At 35.2% G+C, this 22818-nt stretch overlaps 1 protein-coding gene across 1 annotated transcript in view; it reads right to left on the bottom strand.

The window, feature by feature from the left end:
* The window catches only part of bark (C-type lectin domain-containing protein bark beetle), a 42626-nt gene that overhangs the window by 18419 nt on the left and 1389 nt on the right, over nucleotides 1-22818 (bottom strand). The window contains 4 exon segments of the mRNA XM_081988870.1: nucleotides 2040-6417; nucleotides 7515-7819; nucleotides 9845-10108; nucleotides 12111-12274. Coding sequence (XP_081844996.1) covers nucleotides 2040-6417; nucleotides 7515-7819; nucleotides 9845-10108; nucleotides 12111-12274 — 5111 coding nt within the window.

Below are 22818 nucleotides of genomic sequence, written 5' to 3'. Positions count from 1 at the left end.
AAGCAATGAAGGGATTATTAAACTGCACCAAAACAGATTAACAAAAAACCTAAACAGTCTTAGTTGAGAAATAATCGAAGATATAGAGAAAAGACCTGGAAAATTGTTAAAGATTTGTATTCAACAGCCAACGGCAGAAGCTCTGCGCAAAAGAACAAACGTGAATACAAAACACCATGGTTCGACAAAACAGTGAAAATTGGCCAAAGATCTTCAATCACAAAAGAAAACAAACATTTGATTCTACTGGTTCTAGAGAAGAATACGTCTGGACAAGCAAACAGAGTCAGTGTTGCCAAGTCAAAATATTTAATGGCGGTAGAATAATCAGTCAAAAAACGGTAGATCAAAACAAATTCATTCATTATTGTACAGGGTAATAGTTGTCAAAAATTGTAATCATTGATGAACCGTACTTCAAAATTACAGATTTATAATTTTTTCATTAATATTTAAGTTTTGACATTAGTGCCAGATATCACGTGGTTTTAAAGGATAATTTAGCTAGGCAGTCACCTGGACCATTGTCAAAAATCATAAATCTCAAAAACACTCTTTATATCGATTGCCTACTGCAAGAAAACGTATCTAAATCCTGATTTTTGCAACTTTAGAGCATGGTTTGACAGTTTTGACGTTAGTGACAGTTGTCACATGACTGCAAAACACTATTTAGCTAGACGGTCACGTGATAATTGTCAAAATAAATGTCATAATTCTCAGAAACACGTTTTATATCAAATACTGCAGGAAAACGTATCTAAATACTGATTTTTGCAACTTTAGACCATGGTTTGACAGTTTTGAAGTTAGTGACAGTTGTCACGTGATTGTGGAACACTATTTAGTTAGACCGTCACGTGATAATTGTCAAAATAACTGTCATAATTCTCAGGAACACGTTTTATATCAAATACTGCAGGAAAACGTTTCTAAATCCTGACTTTTACAACTTTAGAGCATGGTTTGACAGTTTTGACGTTAGTGACAGTTGTCACATGATTTCAGAAGACTATTTAGCTAGACTCTGGAGTGACAATTGTCAAAATAACTGTCATAAATCTCAGAAACACGTCTCATATCAAATACTGCAAGAAAACGTATCTAAACACTGATTTTTGCAACTTTAGAGCATGGTTTGACAATTTTGACGTTAGTGACATTTGTCCCGTGATTGTAGAACACTATTTAGCTAGACGGTCACGTGAAAATTGGCAAAATAACTGTCACAATTCTCAGAAACACGTTTTATATCAAAAACTGAAAGAAAACGTTTCTAAATCCTGATTTTTGCAACTTTAGAGCATGGTTTGACAATTTTGACGTTAGTGACAGTTGTCACGTGATTTCAGAATACTATTTTGCTAGACTACAAAGTGACAATGTCAAAATAACTGTTAAATCTCAGAACATCGTCTTGTTTCGAAAACTGTGTTAAAATGTAATTCTTGAAAATTCTAGTAAAATTTTGACAATTCTGACAATAGTGACAGACATCTCGTGGTTTTTTTTTGGAATCATTTAGAGTAGGAAAATAACAGTCAACAGTCTGACAGTAATGACAAAAAAACTATTTTTTAAACTGAAATATGAAAGACCTTAGATAATTTTCAGGCATTTTTCAGAAAAATGAAATAATATTCATCTCAACTTATTTTTTGATGGGCTATCAAATGCTGAATTTTTGACATTTAAAACTGGATCATCCTGTATAAAACAACTGTGAAACCGATTTTAACCTACAAAACACAAAAAGAACACAACAGATAATGAGTAACATAGAAATGAAGACTGAATAACACTTAAAAGTGGATACGAGAGAACATCCAGTATCAACAAATGGATAAAAGCAAAGAAAAGAGACTGATGGGATAGTCATGCACTTGACAGATTAGCTAACATCTACAAAAGTAATAAACTTTACAAGAAAAGATGAAAGGAGAATATACTGACAACAACAGAAATAACAGAATGAGAGACAAACAGTAGCAATCCTAGTCAGACGAAGAAGAAGACATGTTAAGGTAATCAAAACTTACCGTATACTTTCTTGACCCATTAGCTCCAGTTCGCGTTTATCCCTTTTGCGAGCTGGTTCTATAAGTAAATTAGCGTGCTCCTTCAATGGCCTCATCACAATTTCATTCCCTTCCACCCCTTCAGCTTTTAACGTTCCCAAAACTAGTATTCCAATATTAGGAGCAAATTCCAGTGTAACCCCCGGATTGATGGTTAGAGTGGCTTCAGGCATTACAGTCAAATCTGATTGGATAACGTAAGCTTCAGGCCTGGAAGTTAGCACCAAATCCTGGTAAATTCGTCCTTTTAGATTGTTTATATCTAAGGTGGTGTTTCTGGTTAGTGTAAGTGAATGACTGGAATGGAAGTCTTCTTCCAGTAAGTACGGCATGAACACTGCAATGGAATGATCGTTCCAGTCATCAAAATCGAAAATTTTTCTTTCAATTTCTGTCTCAACACTGCTACCCCACCAGTTCTCTCTAACATTGAGGTACTCGTTGATTTTCGCGGTTTTTATCCCTGCTAACAGTTCATAATCCAGGGTGTTACCAGCAAAAATGTTCCTATTAATGTTCACTTTCTGTATTCCTTTAAAACCCAGTGTAAATTTCGGATCTTGCGCTTTTTGGAGTACACCAAAAGATCTCAACAGGGCCATATACTTATTGTTTCGCAGCTCGTTGTTGTAGAAAACGGCAGGAATAGTGCCGAGTATTTCAGACTGGCTATTGCAACTGAATAACACCACGTGTTTGCAGTTATTCTCCAGAAAACGGTTATTTACAATCAAAAGTTTCTTTTCCATACCCTTGACGCTTAACAACCCGTCTCTACACTTATTTTCTTTGAAAACATTAGAAGTGATGTTGACTTCAGTGAAATGCCCGTCTATGTCAAAAGCAAAGTTTCGATTGTTTACAAAAGTGTTATTGTCCATAAAAATGAAATGGGTGAAATTTTCATTATATTGCCATACATAGGGCAGAGCAACGTTGAACCCATCCCCTTTGTTCCTTTCGATAGTGTTATCCTGCAAAACGTAATGGAACAAATTATTGGATGCCCTCATGTCTCTAGAAAATTGATAGAATCCTCTGCCGTTATCAGCTATGGTGCTTTTATTCATCATTATGACGATCTGTGACAAATTGCTGCGATGCAAATCCCAGTTGGGTGAATGCACAAAAATTGCCTCGTGCAAGTTGTGAGTGATTTGGCAATTGAGGAAGTTCATAGACTCATTAGAGTGCCTCATAAAGTGATTACCCAGTTCGTCTAAATGCCTGTTGTAGTACGAGGCTTGAACCCCAAACATATTGTTCCTAATTATGGTGTTGGTAACTGTTAGGGTAGGAACTGGTCCTCTTACACGTTTTTTGTAAATATTTTGCACTGGAGCTCTTATGGTGCTCAACACTATTACTGTTCCTCCTAAAGAACTGGTACCACTAATGTATTTGATGATAATTCCATGAGCACTGGATGTGGTAGGGAATACGGTTAAGTCTCTTCTGACAACCCAAATATCTGAGTTGGAATTGGTGGAGAGAGAATCAAATATAATGATGTTTTCTGTACTGCGATTTTCAATGGGGTTTAACAGTTGAATTCCCAGTACCCAGCCAGGTTCACATACAACTTTGTAGCTTCTTTCAGTGTTTTCCTCTACGGAAGAAGTCACCAAATATTTCGTCTCCCCCCGTTGAACTTCAATGTTATTCTCGTCACTCAATTCAGGAACTTGCAAAGGAGTATAGTGGAGTTCTTCGTCGTTCCGGGTAAACCATCCAGCCAATTCCCGTTGCTGTAAGCCGGATAAAGTGGGGTTATGTTCGATTCCAATAAAGTTGTTTTCAATCTTGTTGCTTTGCAGTGTAAGACCGAGTTGTTTCACGCTGATTCCAGCACCTCTGTTGTTCGTAAATTCGGAGTTTTTGATTATATTCACCGAGTCATCAGTGTATATGTTGCTGTACATTACTCCTAAACCGTGAAAGAAATTGTTGATCACCCTAACATTTTCAAGGTTTTGTCGTGCGAAATCCAACTGGAGAGCCGGCTTGAAAGTGTTGGTCGCATAGTCGAGAAGACCACTTTGCTCTATGGTTACATATTGAAGGTCTGCTCTTTCCGCCACAGCTCCGAAACGTACTCCAGCCCATGACGTTTTGTAACACCTGATCCCCACGTCATTATCGTGGTCGCAGGAATTGGAGAAGTCTACCGTAGTTTCTGCCTGGCATTTGGTAATATCCAAGTCATAATCCTGACAATCCACGTTGGATAAAATGACTGGTTCACTTTTGCCAGCATCAGGAATTTCATTTCTTTCTATATACCAATCGTTTGGGTTCAAAACGTATCCCAATTGCTGACAGACTAAGGCTGCATCCTGAACAGTCCATCCGTAATTACAAACAGTTCCCCATTGTCCGTTAATTTTTAGCTGCAACCTTCCTTCCGTTTCGGAATTTCCTCCCAACAATCTAATAGGTATTTTAGGTTCTAGTTGTACCACCTCAGTTTCTGTCTCAATTATGGCACCAAGACTTTCATTTTCTGGAGGATGCACTATGTTTTCTTTCAAGGTAAATTGGATGCTGTCTGGTTCATTGCCTCTAGCTTCCAACCGTCCCCCCACCATCATTCCAATTGAAGGAGGAAACCGCAGTGTTACTCCAGGTTCAATGCTCAGTTTTCCTCCAGGCCGAATTGTAATATCCCTTTCAACAGTATACTCCCCTCTTGAGAGAGTTTCTTCCCCTTCAATCTCTCCTCCCACTTTATCAGAGTCAGACGTGCTGAATTTAGGAATGTACAATTGATTCGGGTTGAATTTAGTTGTTAAAGGATGGGAGTTGTGCAACAGAAACGGCACAAAAACAATTTTAGCCAAATTGTAGCGGTCGTACCTGTGGAAAATTTTGTGATATATCTCCTGATCGTTGGAAGATCCCAACCAATTAAAGGTTGCATTAATAATTTTACTCTGGTCTTCCAAATGACTACCGATTTCATATTTAGAGTCCGGGTTTTCAATAATGTTTCTAAATACTTCCACGTTACTTGAACCCACTACAATAGGAGCGGCAACCCTGCTTCTGGGGTTCAAATTGGACACTGAACCATCCGAAGGCTGGAAAGGTTCGGTAATTCTGTTGTTTTTAACAAAATTCCTGGTGAATAGCAAATACTGCCCTTCCGCATAAGGTGACAAGGCCAAGTTGACCGCAAAAATACCTGTGTTGTTTAGGAAATAGTTTTGTTGCACTAGAATATCGTTTTTAAGCACATTAAACTCTTCTAAAGGTTTGTTTTTAATGAGTAACGCCCCTAGAGTACCTTGCCTAAAATGGTTGTACTCTATATTCGCTTTAAGGTTTACAGCTGGATAAATTTTTAAGGCAACTTTCTCGTTTCCTATGAACTTGTTGTGTCCCACTTGAAGGTTAGTCAAGTAATCGCTTTGCTGCCAACATGACAGTATTTCTAGGGCATCTCCGATGCAGTTGGTGAATGAGTTCCCAGTAAAATTAAACAGACCAGGACCGCAGTAGTTACCGTGAAGCACTCCAATTCCTAAGTTTTTATAAATTTCGTTGTACTGCACTACACTAGTTTGGTTCACAAAAAGAAACTCAGTTTCTTTGGTGTTGTTCAACCAGATTGCCACTCCGTAGCCTTTGTTGCTGCTAATTGAACTTCTCGATATATTCCTAGCTCCTCCCGTGTAAGTGATGTTGATTCCATCTCCTTCGTTGAAACTCACTCGACTTTCTGTGACGTTGATGTCTCCTACGCCGCTGGTTACGTGTATTCCTGCCACGTGTTCGTTTTTGGATATTGAAGATTTGTGCACGTGCACTTGGGATCTGAGATTGTCCACGGCGATGCCACGTCCAATGTTATCGGACACATCCGAATTGGTCACGTTTAAATCAAAAGCTTTCCCCACACCGGATATTAACCTCAAAAACACTGTGGTATCAGTATTGGCATCCGCTTTGAAAACAATATAGATTTGGTTGCTAAAAGTGGTCATGCTTTGAGGACGGGTGTTGTTGCGCACTGAAATTATTTGCAGCAATCTATTATTCACGTCAGAACCGTCATAAACTTCCAAAGATGCGCTATCGTTTCTGCTCGTTACGGTTCTGATAAAGTCCAAAGTGAAAATATGACCGTATTTGGTGGCAAACTTTTTGTTGCACGTGTGAGATGAACGGCGCTGTATGCTCTGCTCTGCGTAAACGTAGATTGGGTATACTTGGCTTGAAGTTACTGCTCCTTGACAGAAATCACTGTATCCTCTTCTGTCCAAAGTTTCATCGGGTCGCTCGTCACCTTTGACGTAACGCACACCATCTCCTCCATTATCGTTCACAATACATCCATCTAGAAATGTTTTCCTCTATAATTTTTCAAATACAGACCAATACAAATTGGATCCTCATCATTGAAATCTCGGAAACTATAAAGCAGGTTTTACACCGCAGTTTGATGTCAAAGTAATTGATAAATTTATTCATAAAACTGCTTCAAGAAGGAATTTGATCAGTGTAAAAGAAAATTTTATGTCTTGAGCTTGCAACACTGTAAAGGCCAATTGACGTTGTCAAAAACAGTCACGTGATCTTCAAAACGCAATTTAAACTTTGAAAAATTGATGAATAAAATTTGGACAGTTGTAAAAACTTAAATGGCAAACTACAGGTCACATGACATGGACAATTCAATTTTTGAGCTTGCAACCCTGTAAAGGTCAGTTGACGTTGTCAAAAACAGTCATGTGACCTTCAAAACACAGTTTAAACTTTGGAAAATTGATAAATAGAATTTGGACAGTTGTAAAAACTTAAATTGCAAAATACACGTCACGTGACTTGGATAACTCAATTTTTGAGCTTGCTACACTGTAAAGGCCAGTTGATATTGTCAAAAACAGTCACGTGACCTTCAAAACTCAGTTTAAACTTTGGAAAATTGAGAAATAATATTTGGACAGTTGTAATTAAGGGTTCAATGTCTGGAAAACTGTCAAAAATGTCCTCATTTCAAGGTCAGTGACAAAATGCCAATTACAGCAAAACAGACAACAAATTCGTGTTCTCCATGCCAGAATTAGTTAAAATGGCCACCTTGACAGGTCTAAATCCAATATGGCGGCGAGCAGTATATTAAACCAATGAAAACCTTCATTTGGACAAAATTTGCGAGCAATTTCCCAAATAATCGCAAATAACTTGATTATTTGAAACACCACGTACAAACACGTCCTATGATCGTAGATAGCTAATGAATGCGGATATCACGTGACGTGGAGCGGGCGCTGCTAAGTTGCCCCGTTTGGCCACTAGAGGGCGTCAAACTTGATTATCTTTTTTTCGGACATTTTTCTAAATATCTCGAAAACGGTTTGAGTTAGCAGTGTGACATTTTTTTCGACCAATGGTGAGGATCGAACTTGAATTACCCGCTATGTGTCAACATACCTATGTGAACAAGTCCATAACTGGAATTAACAAATATCCCATAACCTCTGTTATTCTTCACGGTGCAATTGTTAATAACTAGTGGTGATCCCGGATTGGTCACGTTCATTCCATTGTACGCTGAACTGACAATTTCTAACTGTTCCATCACTGGTGGAACACCTTCAATATGGAGAGCACTGGTGGAATTATGGTCTCGGCCCATACCAGCGTGATAGATATTCACAAACTTTAAAGTGGACGATGATACTGGAACGTAGCGGGTGTTGTAAGAGAGGCGATTCTCGTTCTCGGAATATTCAAATCTGAAATTAATCAAATCAATAGACATCTAGACTAATTGTACAAATAAAGCTGAAATACAAATCTTATTGTCAAAAATTGTAACACCCTGTATATTTAAGGGATATTCTAATCTGTTCAAAATCAGGGTGACCAAGGGTGTGTTCCAGAATTCTTTCAGATTTTATCCGGTTTAAATATGACCGCCAGAGGGCGTTGACTATGGGTTTGATTGCTCTTAAAAAGGATGCCCTCTGGCGGCCATGTTTGAACCAGCAAAAATCTGAAAAAATTCAAGAACACACCCATGACCACCTTGAGACTACAAAAAGGTGCAAATAAGGAAAGTTATAGGAAACTTCGCCCTCCGGATATACAGAGTGAGTTACTTTACTATCCATGAAAAAATGGCGATTCTCAATGAAAATTTCTGATTTTGAGACATTTTTAAAAATTAATTTGGCGGTTAAAGTGACACTAACGTGTTTCACCCTGTATCTCCCTTAATTTGTTAAAATATAATTCTGGGAAACTATTATAGGATATACAGAGTGAGTTACTTTACTATCCATGAAAAAATGGCGATTCTCAATAAAAATTTCTGATTTTGAGACATTTTTGAAAATTAATTTGGCGGTTAAAGTGACACTAACGTGTTTCCCCCTGTATCTCCCTTAATTTGTTAAAATATAATTCTGAGAAACTATTATAGGATATACAGAGTGAGTCACTTTACTATACCTGAAATAATGGTGATTCTCAATAAAAATTTCTGATTTTGAGACTTTTTTTTAAATTAATTTGGCGGTTAAAGTGACACTAACGTGTTTCACCCTGTATCTCCCTTAATTTGTTAAAATATAATTCTGGGAAACTATTATAGGATATACAGAGTGAGTTACTTTACTATCCATGAAAAAATGGCGATTCTCAATAAAAATTTCTGATTTTGAGACATTTTTGAAAATTAATTTGGCGGTTAAAGTGACACTAACGTGTTTCACCCTGTATCTCCCTTAATTTGTTAAAATATAATTCTGGGAAACTATTATAGGATATACAGAGTGAGTTACTTTACTATCCATGAAAAAATGGCGATTCTCAATAAAAATTTCTGATTTTGAGACATTTTTGAAAATTAATTTGGCGGTTAAAGTGACACTAACGTGTTTCCCCCTGTATCTCCCTTAATTTGTTAAAATATAATTCTGAGAAACTATTATAGGATATACAGAGTGAGTCACTTTACTATCCATGAAAAAATGGCGATTCTCAATAAAAATTTCTGATTTTGAGACATTTTCTGAGATATTTACTGTCAAATTTATCGTTATTTTTCCCACAGAATTGTAGTGAAACCGCCATTTGCACTGTTGAACTTTAAAAGCCCAATTTGTGGTCCAGACTTACTTTAAATGGGACAGTCTGTATATTTTAGAATTTTGGAACTTGGTAATTGACCTAAAAACAGGAAATGAACATGAAAATGATAAAACCTGTCTTGTCAATAGAAAATTTATATGAAACTTGACTAAAAAACTGATATTTACGTAAAATTTCCGCCACTGGTGCAATGGAAAAAGCTCCTGAAACCCAAAATAGAATATCATATTTGACACACCGTGTATCTTAAAAAGTGTATATTTTTCCTGACAAAATGCTTTTTTGTTATATTTTTGTATGTTTTTTGGTCATTTGGTAGCAGGTTGCTCAAAAACTCCAAAAAAAAGTGGTTATCATTTTTCAAGAGGATTTAAATTCAAAAAAACATACAGTACAACCCTGTAAATCAATTTATAATTTATTCAATTAAATTGTTAATATAATTAACTGTCTTAAAACAGAATTTCCTAGTTTGGACCCTGCAATGGAACTCTGTAAGGGAATAGAAAGGAAATGTTTTTCCTTGTCACCCTTTAACTTACTTTTCTTTCTGTCTGTCTTGTTTAAATCTCTATTTCTATCTCTATCAAGTTACATAGTACCTATTCTGTTTACTAAATTCAATATAATTGTAATGTTAAGTATTTTTTTCCATAATATCTTACCGAATTCCCCTCCAGTATGATTTAGGATTATCATGACGCGCCTGGCATTCTAATCCCAAATCAGGATGGTAGTCACAAACCCCCGAACCCATTTGGTGCTCGTTCCAACTGCATTCTTGCAGGGTTCCTTCAGTACCAGCACACTTTGGTTCCTCGAATAGTACCCGTGGTTTTACGGGCATTTGTCTGTTGAACCACTGGAAGAAACTGCCACCCTGGAAGCCTAATTGACGACAAGCTGTTTCCATATCGGCGATAGTCCAACTATATAATTTTTTAATTGTTAATTAATTCTTGATTATTTATACAAAGTAATTCAAATTCCAGGGTAATACAAATTCCGTTTGGATTTCGGAAACTATAAGAGAAAGTTTAAATTGGGGCACAGTTGCGCAACCAAATACGGTTTAAAACTTGATTTTTTGTTTTTATTTCTAAGCTTAAGACGCCCTCTAGCGGCCGAACGGGGCAACTTGGCAGTACCCGCTCTACGTCACGTGATAGCCAAATTCATTATCTACCTACAAGCATAGGATGTGTCTCTACGAATTGTTTCAAATAATCATGTTATTCGCGATTTTTGGAAAAACTGCACCGAAATTTTGTACAAATGAAGGTTTTTTTGGCCTACTATACTGACCGCCGCCATATTGGATTTAGTCGTGTCAAGGTAGTCATTTTAACTAATTCTAGCATGGAGAACACGAATCTGGGGTCCGTTTTGCTGTAACTGTCATTATTTTGTCACTGACCTTGAAATTAGGAAATTTTTGACAGTTTTCCAGTCATGGCCCTCTTAAAAAATTACATTTCTAGAAATGACATGTTACGTCACGTTTCTAATGTTAATTTAAACTATTTAAGGCAGTTGAAGACAATTTTCAAAATTCAAAAATTTTCCAAAAAATTCATTGGGTTACCCCTCAAAATATGTCAAAAATCTAGTTTTTTATTTTTCAAGGTCAAACGGTGCGTTGTACGGAAAAATGTTATATTTAGTAAAAGTTGCGTCTTTTTGAGGGGCACACGTGGTAAAAATGTCACACTGCTAACTCAAACCGTTTTCGACATATTAATAAAAATAACCGAAAAAAGGTAATCAAGTTTGACGCCCTCTAGCGGCTAACTGGGGCAACTTAGCAGTACCCGCTCTACGTCACGTGATAGCCCCATTTATTAGCTACCTACGATCATAGGACGTGTTTATACGGAATGTTTCAAATAATCAAGTTATTCGTGATTTTTTGGAATAATGTCCCCAATTTTAGTCTAAATGGAGGTTTTTTTGGCCTACTATACTGACCGCCGCCATATTGGATTTAGACGTGTCAAGGTAGTCATTTTAACTAATTCTAGCATGGGGAACACGAATCTGGGGTCCGTTTTGCTGTAACTGCCGCCATTTTGTCACTGACCTTGAAATTAGGAAATTTTTGACAGTTTTCCAGTCATGGCCCTCTTAAAAAATTAAATTTTTAGAAATGACATGTTACGTCACATTTCTAATGTTAATTTAAACTATTTAAGGCAGTTGAAGACAATTTTCAAAATTCAAAAATTTTCCAAAAAATTCATGGAGTTACCCCTCAAAATATGTCAAAAATCTAGTTTTTTATTTTTCAAGGTCAATCAGTGCGTTGCACGGAAAAATGTTATATTTAATAAAAGTTGCAGTTCTTTGAGGGGCATCCAAGATAAAAAATTTCACACTGCTAACTCAAACCATTTCCGAGATATTTAGAAAAATGTCCGAAAAAAGATAATTAAGTTTGACGTCCTCTAGCGGCCAAACGGGGTAACTTAGCAGTACCCGCTCCACGTCACGTGATAGTCCATTTATTAGCTACCTACGATCATAGGACGTGTTTATACGGAATGTTTCAAATAATCAAGTTATTGGTGATTTTTTGGAATAATGTCCCCAAATTTTGTCCAAATGGAGATTTTTTTTGGCCTACTATACTGACCGCCATCATATCGGATTTAAACCGGTCAAGGTGGCTATTTTAACTAATTCTGGCATGGAAAACACGAATCTGGTATCCGTTTTGCTGTAACTGCCGCCATTTTGTCACTGAAAATATTCTATTTTTGACACTTTACCAGATATTGCAATTGATTTCATCTCTTACAGTTTTCGAGATCCTAATGGTAAGGGTCGAATTTGAATTACTCTCTATAGTAAGTGATTTGTAGGGATTGAGCAAAAAGTGTTTTACATCCATTTTGGCTACATTTTGTCCCTAAAATGTTAATAATGACGTACTTTTTGGAATTGGTGCAAACGCTCCTCCATTTTTCGTTTACTTTGACTTGAAGTCTTCCAGCCAAAATGCTGGGTCCGTCAACCAAACGAATGTCGGGAAAAAGAATGGTTTTGGTTTGACTGTCATCTGCTGTGGTGAACGTTATTCTGTCATCTTCAGTCCCCTGCAAATAAGATTTTAATATTAATTAAAAAAAAACCAAACATTTTTGTTATAAAGTAATTCAGGTAGGAAATGTTATTTTTCGAAGAAGAGCTTTTGAAAAAAGAGCTAAGAACTAGACAAAACCGTAAATTGTTCTTGTCCAGATTCAACAGTTTGGGCATTTCCAAGTTTGCTTTCAAAGAAGTCCGTCATTTTTTGGTTTCTTGTAGCTTTTTCCAAAGTAACTACTGATTATCCTGAGTAAACTTAAAACATCGATTTTAGCTCAGTTTGAAACTACTTTTAAGTTGAGGTTTGCTAAAGACTTATAAAGTTTTCCTTGCTGTCTTTGCTTGTTTTGACAACAGTGTTTCCAGTATCAGTACTTTTAAAAACCAGCAAGAAAAGATTTAAAATCAGTTTTTTAAAAGTGTAATTTTTGTTATTGTTTCTAAAACCTCATGCTTAATTCAACCAATCACATCTCTGTTTTTTGGAAAGATAAAAAATAAATAAAATAGGACAGTTATAGGGAAATTTATTCTCTACCACATTGCTTTAGTGCACTTTTTCCGTATAGGGTCAACTAAAGGAGATATTTGATTAAAAACCCTTCAAGCACAAAAATACTTACTACTCTCCATTCAATCAATCATATCTTTGTTATTTGGAAAGATACCAAAAAACTGTACAAATAGAAAGTTGTAGAGAATTTTATCCTCTACAACTTTGCCTTAGCGCACTTTTCCCTATAAAGGATCATCAAGTTATTAAAAAACTATAAAAATTTAAATTGGTAGGAAACTTTATCCTCCTTATTAACCTACTATTTATCTTCGTATATTTCAATTTGTCATTGTAAACTGTAAGACCATATGTCACGTGACTTTGATAATCCAATTTTATGATCTTGCAACACTGTAAAAGCCAGTTGGCAAACACTGTAAAAAAACAATCACGTGACCATAAAATATAGTTTAAATTGTGAAAAATTGATAAATAAAATTTAAACAATCGTAAAAGATGAAATTGTAAAATACACGTCACGTGACTTTGATAATGCATTTCTGAGCTTGCAACACTGTAAAGGACAGTTCACACTTGTCAAAACTAGTCACGTGACATTTAAAATGTATAGTTTAATCGTTGAAAATTTGGTAAATAAAATTTTGAGTCAAAGTCAAGTTGAAATTATAAGAGACATACGTCACGTGACTTTGATGATCCAATTTGTGAGCTTGCAACCCTGTAAAGGTCAGTTGACATCTGTCAAAAACAGTCACGTGACCACAAAACATAGTTTGAACTGTAGAAATTTGCTAAATCAATTTTAGACAGTTTTGTAAAAGCTGGAATTGTAAAACACACGTCACGTGACGTTGATAATGCAATTCTGACCATGCAACACTCTAAATACTACTTGACACCTGTCAAAATTAGTCACGTCACTTTTTGAAAATTTAATTTTATCTTTGAAAATTTGGTTGGAAAACTAATAAAATATTCTTATTTTTAGTTGGGAAGTTTTTGTTAGGATTTTGTTCATTGATGCTCCAATACAGTTTTATATTTATTAATTTCACTGAACTAAAAAAAAAAGTAATGATAATTAAGCAGCAAACAAGTTTAATTGGTCATACTAGAATAAGTACAGTCTCATTAAAAAAAAAACTAACTGTACTTGGAAATACAAAATTACAAAGTGTTCCACCCATGAACATTCGGCTCGTGCTGCATACGATGGTACCGGAACCATTTCCGCTTCTTTCACCTGTTTCTCGCCCCGTTCATCTTCAGTAGTTTTTAACAGGGAGAAAACCAATTTTGCCAATCAAAAACAGTTAAAAAGAAAACAAATAAACGTTATCTAATCTTATCTTACTTTGATAATCAATACAATTGTGGTTGTAAACTTGAAAATTTAACAAGAAAATGTTAAGAAATACTAGTACAGAAATCTCAAATTTTCCACCATTATTGAGTACTTATTAGCCAGAAACCAATATTCAATAACTCAAAAACCAAAGCTCCGATCGGTGATTTGAAATTAGAACTCTAAGTTTCAAAACATCATCATAAACAACCGACTAATCTCAAGATATTCAGACTTTCATAAAACTATATCAAATCACATGAAAAAGACTATGTTAGACTGTTACTGTATTAATCACCCTGTATTGTTTTAATTGGGTACAGTCAAGTCAACCTGAGAAGGTGAGAAAAGCCATAAAACAGCGCTTAGGTCAAACCTTAAGTGGTTCTTCTGGTACTATTTCCGAGAGGGCTTTAATGCCAATGACCTAGGCAAAACGTTGTTCTTCAAGAGATACTGGTTCAGTACTAGAGCGTATAAAACGAATTTCAGTCGTGCACCACCAACAAAGAACCGTATAAAAGTTGTATACAGCGTGTCCCATGACGTAAAGATTGTTCAAACTCGTATGTCAAGGAAATTTGTTATTTGATCAACGACAAAAAGGCTCAGAAAGTTTTTTCTACCTGAGAAAAGTGCGTATAAATTAAAAAATGCAAAATGGTTCTTCCAGTGGGCCTGAATCAAGCCATTTTTAGAAAAACCAAAACTTTATGTTTATTTTTATTACTATATTAAATGATTATCAATATGTTACAGGTATAAATTCTAATAATACAGGGTGTTCTAAATGTTTTGAAACGGTCTACCTTTTTTCCGCAAGGTGAATGCTACAAATATAGAAGATCAATCGATTTTCAAGATCGATTTTTCAAAATAATCAAAATAGGTTAACATTTCGTATCCATCATTTATGAGGTGTCAAGTCGCATTGCAAATTGAATAGAAAACGGTTCAACTTAACGAAAGAACATTACTCACGATGGTCGGATATGGTGACAGAAGACGTTCATGTCTCCAACGAGACATGTTTAACAATACATTCCCCAATCGAGAACCGATATCCCTATCTACCGTATACCACTTTGTTCAGAAATGTGAGACCTCAGGAATTATTAAAAATTTGCCGAAAAATTTAAAACCGAGAACCGCCACCACAGAAGAAAAATCTTTGAATATTTTATTGTCTGTTCAGGATAGCCCACAAACATCCGTTAGTCGGTTGGCCCCAGAAAACAACAGCATTACATCTGTCCATAAAATTTTAAAAATCAATAAAATACATCCGTACAAATTAAAACTGGTACAAGAACTCTCTGAGGAATACAGTTTTGTCAACAAGTTATGGACATCATGCACAATCGACTTCCAAATTTTACACATCTTCTTCTTCTGCTACGTATCCATTAATGGATGTTTGCGATCACATTTGTCCACTCTTCCTTATTACGTATGGTATGCATTAGTTCTTACATTGTCCTCAGTCCTGTCCACTGCCTAACATTGCGGAGCCATGAGATCTTTTCCCCGTCGATTCCTCTCTTTCCCTCAATTATCAATTTTTTCGGTGTCTAACAGTTCGTAGTCTTTATTGATTATTCTCAAGGCCTCATCGTTGGTTCTTCTTGCAGTCCATAGAATCCTCAGTACACGCCTATAGACCCACATCTCGAATGGTTCCAGCTTGTTCATAGTGCTCACCTTCAGTGTCCATCCCTCCATGCCATAAAACAACACTGTCCAGACATAGCATTTGACAAATCTAATTCTCAATCCAAGATTGAAATCAGTATTGATGAGCACTTTTTTGAATTTCATGAACGCACTGCGGGCATTTTCAATCCGGCATCTGATTTTTGTGTCTGATTCCCAGTTTTCACACAGCCACGTTCCTAGATATTGAACTTTATTTACTCGCTCTATTGGTTGATTCTCATATGTTAGGCTTAAGTTTTGAAATTCTTCTGGCTTTCGAGTAATTATCATGAATTTAGTCTTCTTTGTGTTGACATTTAGGCCCATGTTCATATTCCGCAAATCCTCCTCTCCATGTTATCTGCAATTAGAATTGTGTCGTCCGCATAACGAATATTGTTGACCCATACACCATTTACCTTAACGCTCACGTTGCGTTCTTCTAGGGCTTCTTGAAAGATGGCTTGAGAATATAAATTGAAGAGAAGAGGGGAGAGAACACACCCTTGTCTGACCCCTCTACAAATTGGTCTTGCTTCTGTGAGATCGTTACCAACTCTGACTTCAGCCATTTGGTTCCAGTATATTTGAATGCAGTGGATGTCTTTTTGTCCAATCCATTTGGATTTGGATCAGTTTATGATGTTGGACTCTGTCGAACGCCTTTTCATCATGAAACACAGCATTATGTCCTTTCTCTGATCGTTGCAGTTCTGAATCAGTACTTGAGTCGCAACTAATCCTTCTCTCGTGCCTAAACCTCGTCTGAACCCAAATTGTGTGGATCCGATGTTTCTTTCGCACTTTATTGATATTTTGTAGTGGATAATCTTAAGACATATCTTTAGTGTGTGACCCATGAGGCTGATTAGTCTGTGGTCCTCACATTTTGTTGCATTGTTCTTTTTCGGGAAGGAGATAAAATTCGACGTTAACACATAACATTGTATTTTCGGATGAAGCTTTATTTTGCCTGAATGGATTTGTGCATGGGCACAATTGCAGCTACTGGTCAGGAGAAAATACTTCCTGGATGAGAGAACATCATTCTCAACACTCTCAAAAATTAAACGTGTGGATCGGTTTTTAAGCGGTTATACCACCCTGAATTCCCAAAAAAAAGTCAGTGCCGCTACTATACAGGGGGTGCATAAAAATTGTAGTGATTCAGATTTATTACTTTCCCAATTATTAATGACAGCCATAACAAGAAAATGATATCCTTCAAGCAAATTTCAATTAGACCCATAAGTTGACTGGTAAAGTTGGTAAATTTTTCTGTCACACTGTATTTTACCTTTAATTTACGCCCATCATTATTAAAAGTGATTTCCTTAAAAAAACAGTACATTATTTCAAATTTTAATGTAACAGGTTGAATAATCATTATAATCATTTCAAAGGAAATAAAGTAGCGAAACAGTTACTTATTACACACACTGATAAAACACATACGTCATCTAGGTTGCTGTAATAATAAATTATCAAATGATTCATACAGGTTAATCAATTTTTACTCGCATTTATGGTACAGCGTCATTTTCGTTTCGTAATTTGAACCTGACATTCGTAGAATTCTGTCAGCCCAGAGGTTAACAATTCAATTTCCTGTGTATTACAACCGGCTTCCACTTGCATACTAACTAACCAGAAATTCCAATCATTCAGTATTAATGCTGAAGATTTTTGTCATCAAGCCTGTGGAAACGTTCTTTACATCCCTTTCATCAGAATCTTCAGTGGCGGAAACATCAATAATGAAGTCATTAAGCTGCAATTTCCTATTAGTAATTAACTTAATTACTTTTCTCAGGTTAGGTAATTACGACAATTAACTTTCTAAATGTACCGAAGAAATGATGGGTTTAACAATATACGGGTGGTTACAATAGTCGTAACGTACATTATTGTGCTTAAAAGACCTTATTTTAAATGGGACACCTTTATTAAAGATTTGGGTGGCTAACCCTGTATACCCATAACTTGACCATTTTTGATAACTTGGGTAGTGCATTTTTGCAAATTACTCTCTTAACGATTTTATAACTGGTTTTCTCTTCGAAGGCCAATAACGATAAAAATGGAAAGTGACTAAGCTAATAATCACTAAAAGAGTAGTTTATCATGTTTACAGAGGAGTACCTAACTCAAAAATATGTTATTTTGTTGTTGTTAATTATGTCACTGATTTTTCTGAAAAATAAATTTAAAATTTTTTTTAATATTATAAAATAGAACACCCTCTATTCTGAAGTACTATTGGATATTACTTATTTTTATTAGACTCTAAACTGTCTAACACATGTCACTTACAAAGTTTGTCACCATTTTTATCTAGCTTCTAACACTTGTTTTCTATGTATAAATCATAAAACACCCTGTATTTTTTAAAGAAAAAATAATAATTTTTAAAGACATTTGTTAAAAAAAAATCAATTAGAAGCAAAGGAAGAGGTTTCTCTCTTTTTTACTGGCGTTTTACAGTTAATAGACATGCTTTCGTCAAACGGTTTAACTTGGTTATAGTTTCTTTTGTTCTGTTCTAGTCAGTGGAGCGATACGCCTTAGATACAGGGTGAACCACTCCTTAATCATTGCAGTATGCTGGGCTCAACATTAAAATTGATTTTATGCGAAATCAAAATTTCAAGAAAGCGAAGAGTTTCCAAAACGAACTAAATTGAGTGTAACATTTTAGAAGCATTTTTTCAGATAAAACAAATTAATAATTGGCTTACAACCGCACAGTAAAGTATTTACAGTTTTATCGGATAATTAGAGCTATAATTGGAATAGAATTTCTTTTTAATAAAAAAAAAATTTGTCAGGTTTCACGACTAAATACTTTATTACTTCTGGTACATATCAATTAGGAAATCTACCATTTAAAAATAATATAGATTGCTACGATTTTTTAAACCACCTTGTGTAGTCAAGTATAAAATTTCAAACCACTCGCATAAACAATATCGATTTTCGAAATTTGAGGTTAGATTTAGATTGCGGTCCATTTGGAAAACTACAATTGTACGAAACTTAATAGTGTAGATGCCACAACAGTAAAGAAAACAGAGAATCTACATAAAGAATATTTGAAAATACAAATTCGTGTAGCTGGACTGAACTAGCTATGACGTTTAATGACATTCTTATAGTCACCTGACAGCTGAAAAAGCTCATTAAACAATGTCGTAAAACTGCAAAATGTCAAATACTCTCTCTTTGAGGAATCACGCCGAAAATTGTTATTCGCAACTACGTGGATTTAAATTTGACAGTTGTGGCGTTAAAAGACAGGTTGAGACGTTAAATTTGACAGTTATGACACTTTACAGCGTGGCTTATAACCAGATGGCACTATTAAATCTCATTCAGCAGTGACGCGAAACTATCAAGTGCAAAACAGTCGTTTCTTGTATTTGCACACAATACACACCCTTACAACACATTTGTAAGGCAAAGTGACGCTTCGATATGTTTCTTACGTCACCTGACAGCTATCAACTGTCAAAACTCATTCACCGCTAATTGGAATATTATTCCAGTCACCTGATAGCTGTCAAAAATCACGCAGATGTGACGCAAAATTACCAATTTAAAATAGTTCTACCGCTTGGATAATTAACCCTTTATGGTTGTGTGGAGTAAAATTTGACAATTGTGACGTTAAGTGATGACGTAAGTATAAAAGTGTTCCTTAATGTCAGAACTGTCAAATTTGGCTCCACGGAGCTTTAAACACAACTTCCAGTGTAATTCATCAAATTAGCAACTATTTCTAATTTTGTAGTGACATGTCACTGGTGAAGGGGTTTCGACAGTTAATGACAGCTGTCACGTAACGTAACAAAGGTACAAAAGTGTTCCTTAATGTCAGAATTCTCAAATTATACTCCATGGAGCTTTAAACACAACTTCCAGTGTAATTATTCAAATTAGCAACTATTTCTAATTTTTTAGCGTCAGGGAACTGGTGAGTGACTTTTCACAGTTATGACAGCTGTCACGTGAGGTAAGAAAAGTATAAAAGTGTTTTTTAACGTCAAAATTGCCAAATTTGGCTCTATGAAGCTGTAAAGAGTTCATGCAATGTGGTTCCTTCCCAGAAACTCGAAGAAATCAAAACAACCAACCAAAACAACCAGTAAATCTAGATTGGTTTATTCAAACACTCTGTGTAACCGTGGTTTGGCCTACATTTTATACAGGGTGTCGCGTGTTACCGCTTGTTGCTCTATTTCTCACGTAATTTTTCCATACTTTAGAATATACAGAGAAGTAATTAAAGTAATAGTCAAAAGATAGAAGAAAAAGATCAAAAAAAGTAAAGTAAAAATCTGTTTACTTAAAATTTGCAAAATATCCCAAAATTAGCATGAAAACATGAAACTTATTTAAATACTGTATTAGTGTCATGCTTTAATAAGTCCAGTTCAGATGAACAACAAATAAAGCAATTCCGTTCAAGAATTCCAAGTTAAAAAATGAAAGTTCTATTATTAATGAATAATAACTGCACTGACAGCCCCCTAACCCAACTAATTAATTTGCTTATACAAAACAATGCTATTGTAGCAACGCTTCAGTGGATACAGTTTTTCCCACAACTGTAACCATTGTTCTCCATATTTCCATCACAAACCTACTTTTCAACTTTTCCGAAGAGGTTTTCCATTTTTTTTTTGTGCAAGTAGCCACAAGCATGATTTATTTGTTATACAAATACTCATTTTTTTGGGATGGGTGATGGGCGTAAATTTAGTAAAAGTAAAAGTAAGTAAGTAAGTAAAAATGGAAAAGTAAAATAGAGTGTGACAGAAAAATTTACTAATTTGACCACTAAATGTATGGCTTAATTGAAAATTGCTTGAATGATACCATTTTTCTGTAATGGCTGTCATTTGAAAAGTCATAAGTCTGAAACACTACACTTTTCATGCAACCTCTGTAAAGCAGTTCTTTACGAACATTTTTGATCAGGGAGAAAAGCAGTGTCAAGTTTCAACTAAGTTCAAGTTTGAACTTAGTTTTCTAACTCAAGTTCAAGTTTGAACTACCAGAAACATAGTTTGAAAGAACAATCAGGGACAAAAAGGTCTGTATAACCCCTTAAAGTAAAATAATGGCTGTTTTAAGTACATTTTTGGAATCTTCATTAAGTTTCCTACCTAATAACATGAAAAAACACTACAAAATTTGGTACAGTCAGGGAGAAAACCCTGTGAAAAGATCATCATAATCTTGGCCCACTGTGTAGATTAGTTTCAAATAAACGGAACAAAGCCAGGTATACCTGTGGCTTTTCGAAAGGGCCTTTGTTGGTTAAAAGTCAAGGACAGGAGGGATTATCACCTGTACAAAAGACCCAAAAATTCACCTGTCCTAAGGTAGTAAATCAGGCCATTTACTACACTTTGTTGATGTCGTTGCAATATGTTATTGATAAAATACGGAGATGTTTACTTAGCCCAGTTCACAAAACTGATAATGAATCATTTTTAGGGGGACCTAATTCTAATTACCTAGTTGATAATGATGATGAACAAAAAAACGTGAAAATATGCCTAGTTTTTTAATTTGTTGTAGTAACAAATCGAATGTCAATTTGGTCCATTTTTGCTTCAAACCATTCTCAGTTTTTATGTCAAAACCCATTAAAAAGTGGCTTATTTGAAGTAAATTTGAACCATAATGATATTTGTTGTTTGTGCTGTAACCAAAGTTTTTTATGAAATCTAGAAGAAATGAAATAATTTAAATCTTTACAGTAAGCTGCAAATGAAAAAGTGTAAAGTTTCTTAATTTTTTTGTAACAAATGAAATGTTCAATTACTTCTAAAAGGCTAAACCAAAAATGAGTTTTATAGCTTCATGGAACCAGTTTCTAAGCAAAAAGTTGTTGGTGTCACGGTGAAAGCTGTCAGTCACTTTACATCTGTCAAAGTATGTCTCATTCAGAACGTAAAGGTGTCAAAGTAAAAATTTAATTTTTTTTAACTCTTAAGAAAGAAATTTACTTTACAGCTCTATGGTAGGGATTTTTGACAGTTTTGACGTAACCCTCAGATTAAAAAAAGTGCTTTAAGATCACGTGACCACTGTCATCCAGGTTCCAACTTTCAAAATTTGTTTCGGTAGAAGAGTGAAGATTTTAATTACTCAAAAACTGTCAAAGACTTAAATTGACTTTATAGCTTCATGGGCTTCATTTTCGACAATTGTGACGTAATCATCGAATTCAATAGTATCTTAGTATCACATGACAACTGTCAAAATTAAACTATTTTAGGACGTAGTGCTATAGAAATAATGGATTTAATTACTCCTGCAATGCAAAAGGAAAAATAAATTTTATAGCTTTATAGAAGGAATTTTTGACAGTTGTGACGTATGAATTATATCAAAAAGTGCTTTGGGGTCACGTAAAAACTGTCAGTTACGTCAAAACTGTCAAAGCTAGCCTCATTCAGAACGTAGAGCTGTCAACGTAAAAGTTTAAATTTGTTTAACTTTTAATCAGAAAGAACCTTACTTTACATCTCTATGGGAGGGTTTTTGACTGTTCTGACGTAACAATTAGATTAAAAAAGTGCTTTAAGATCACGTGATCACTGTCAGTTACGTCAAAACTGTCAAAGCTAGTGTCATTCAGAACGTAGAGCTGTCAACGTAAAAGTTTAAATTTTTTTAACTTTCAGTAAGAAAGAAACTTACTTTACATCTCTATGGGAGGGTTTTTGACTGTTCTGACGTAACAATTAGATTAAAAAAATGCTTTAAGATCACGTGATCACTGTCAGTTACGTTACAACTTTCAAAATGTGCTTCGGTAGAAGATTGAAGGTATTAATTACTGAAAAAGTGTTAAAGACACAAATGGACTTTATAGCTTCATGGGAGGAAATTTTTGACTGTTAAGAGGTAATCAACGGATTAAAAAGTGTCTTATACCCCATGACAACTGTCAAATTGTCAACTCGTTTAGGAGGTATGGC

Source organism: Ips typographus, linkage group LG11, assembly GCF_016097725.1.
Source record: "Ips typographus isolate SLU linkage group LG11, UJ_Ityp_2.0, whole genome shotgun sequence".
In the NCBI taxonomy this organism is placed as follows: Eukaryota; Metazoa; Arthropoda; class Insecta; order Coleoptera; family Curculionidae; genus Ips; species Ips typographus.
The sequence above is the reverse complement of the archived record's forward strand: the minus strand, read 5'-3'. Positions and strand labels throughout refer to the sequence as shown.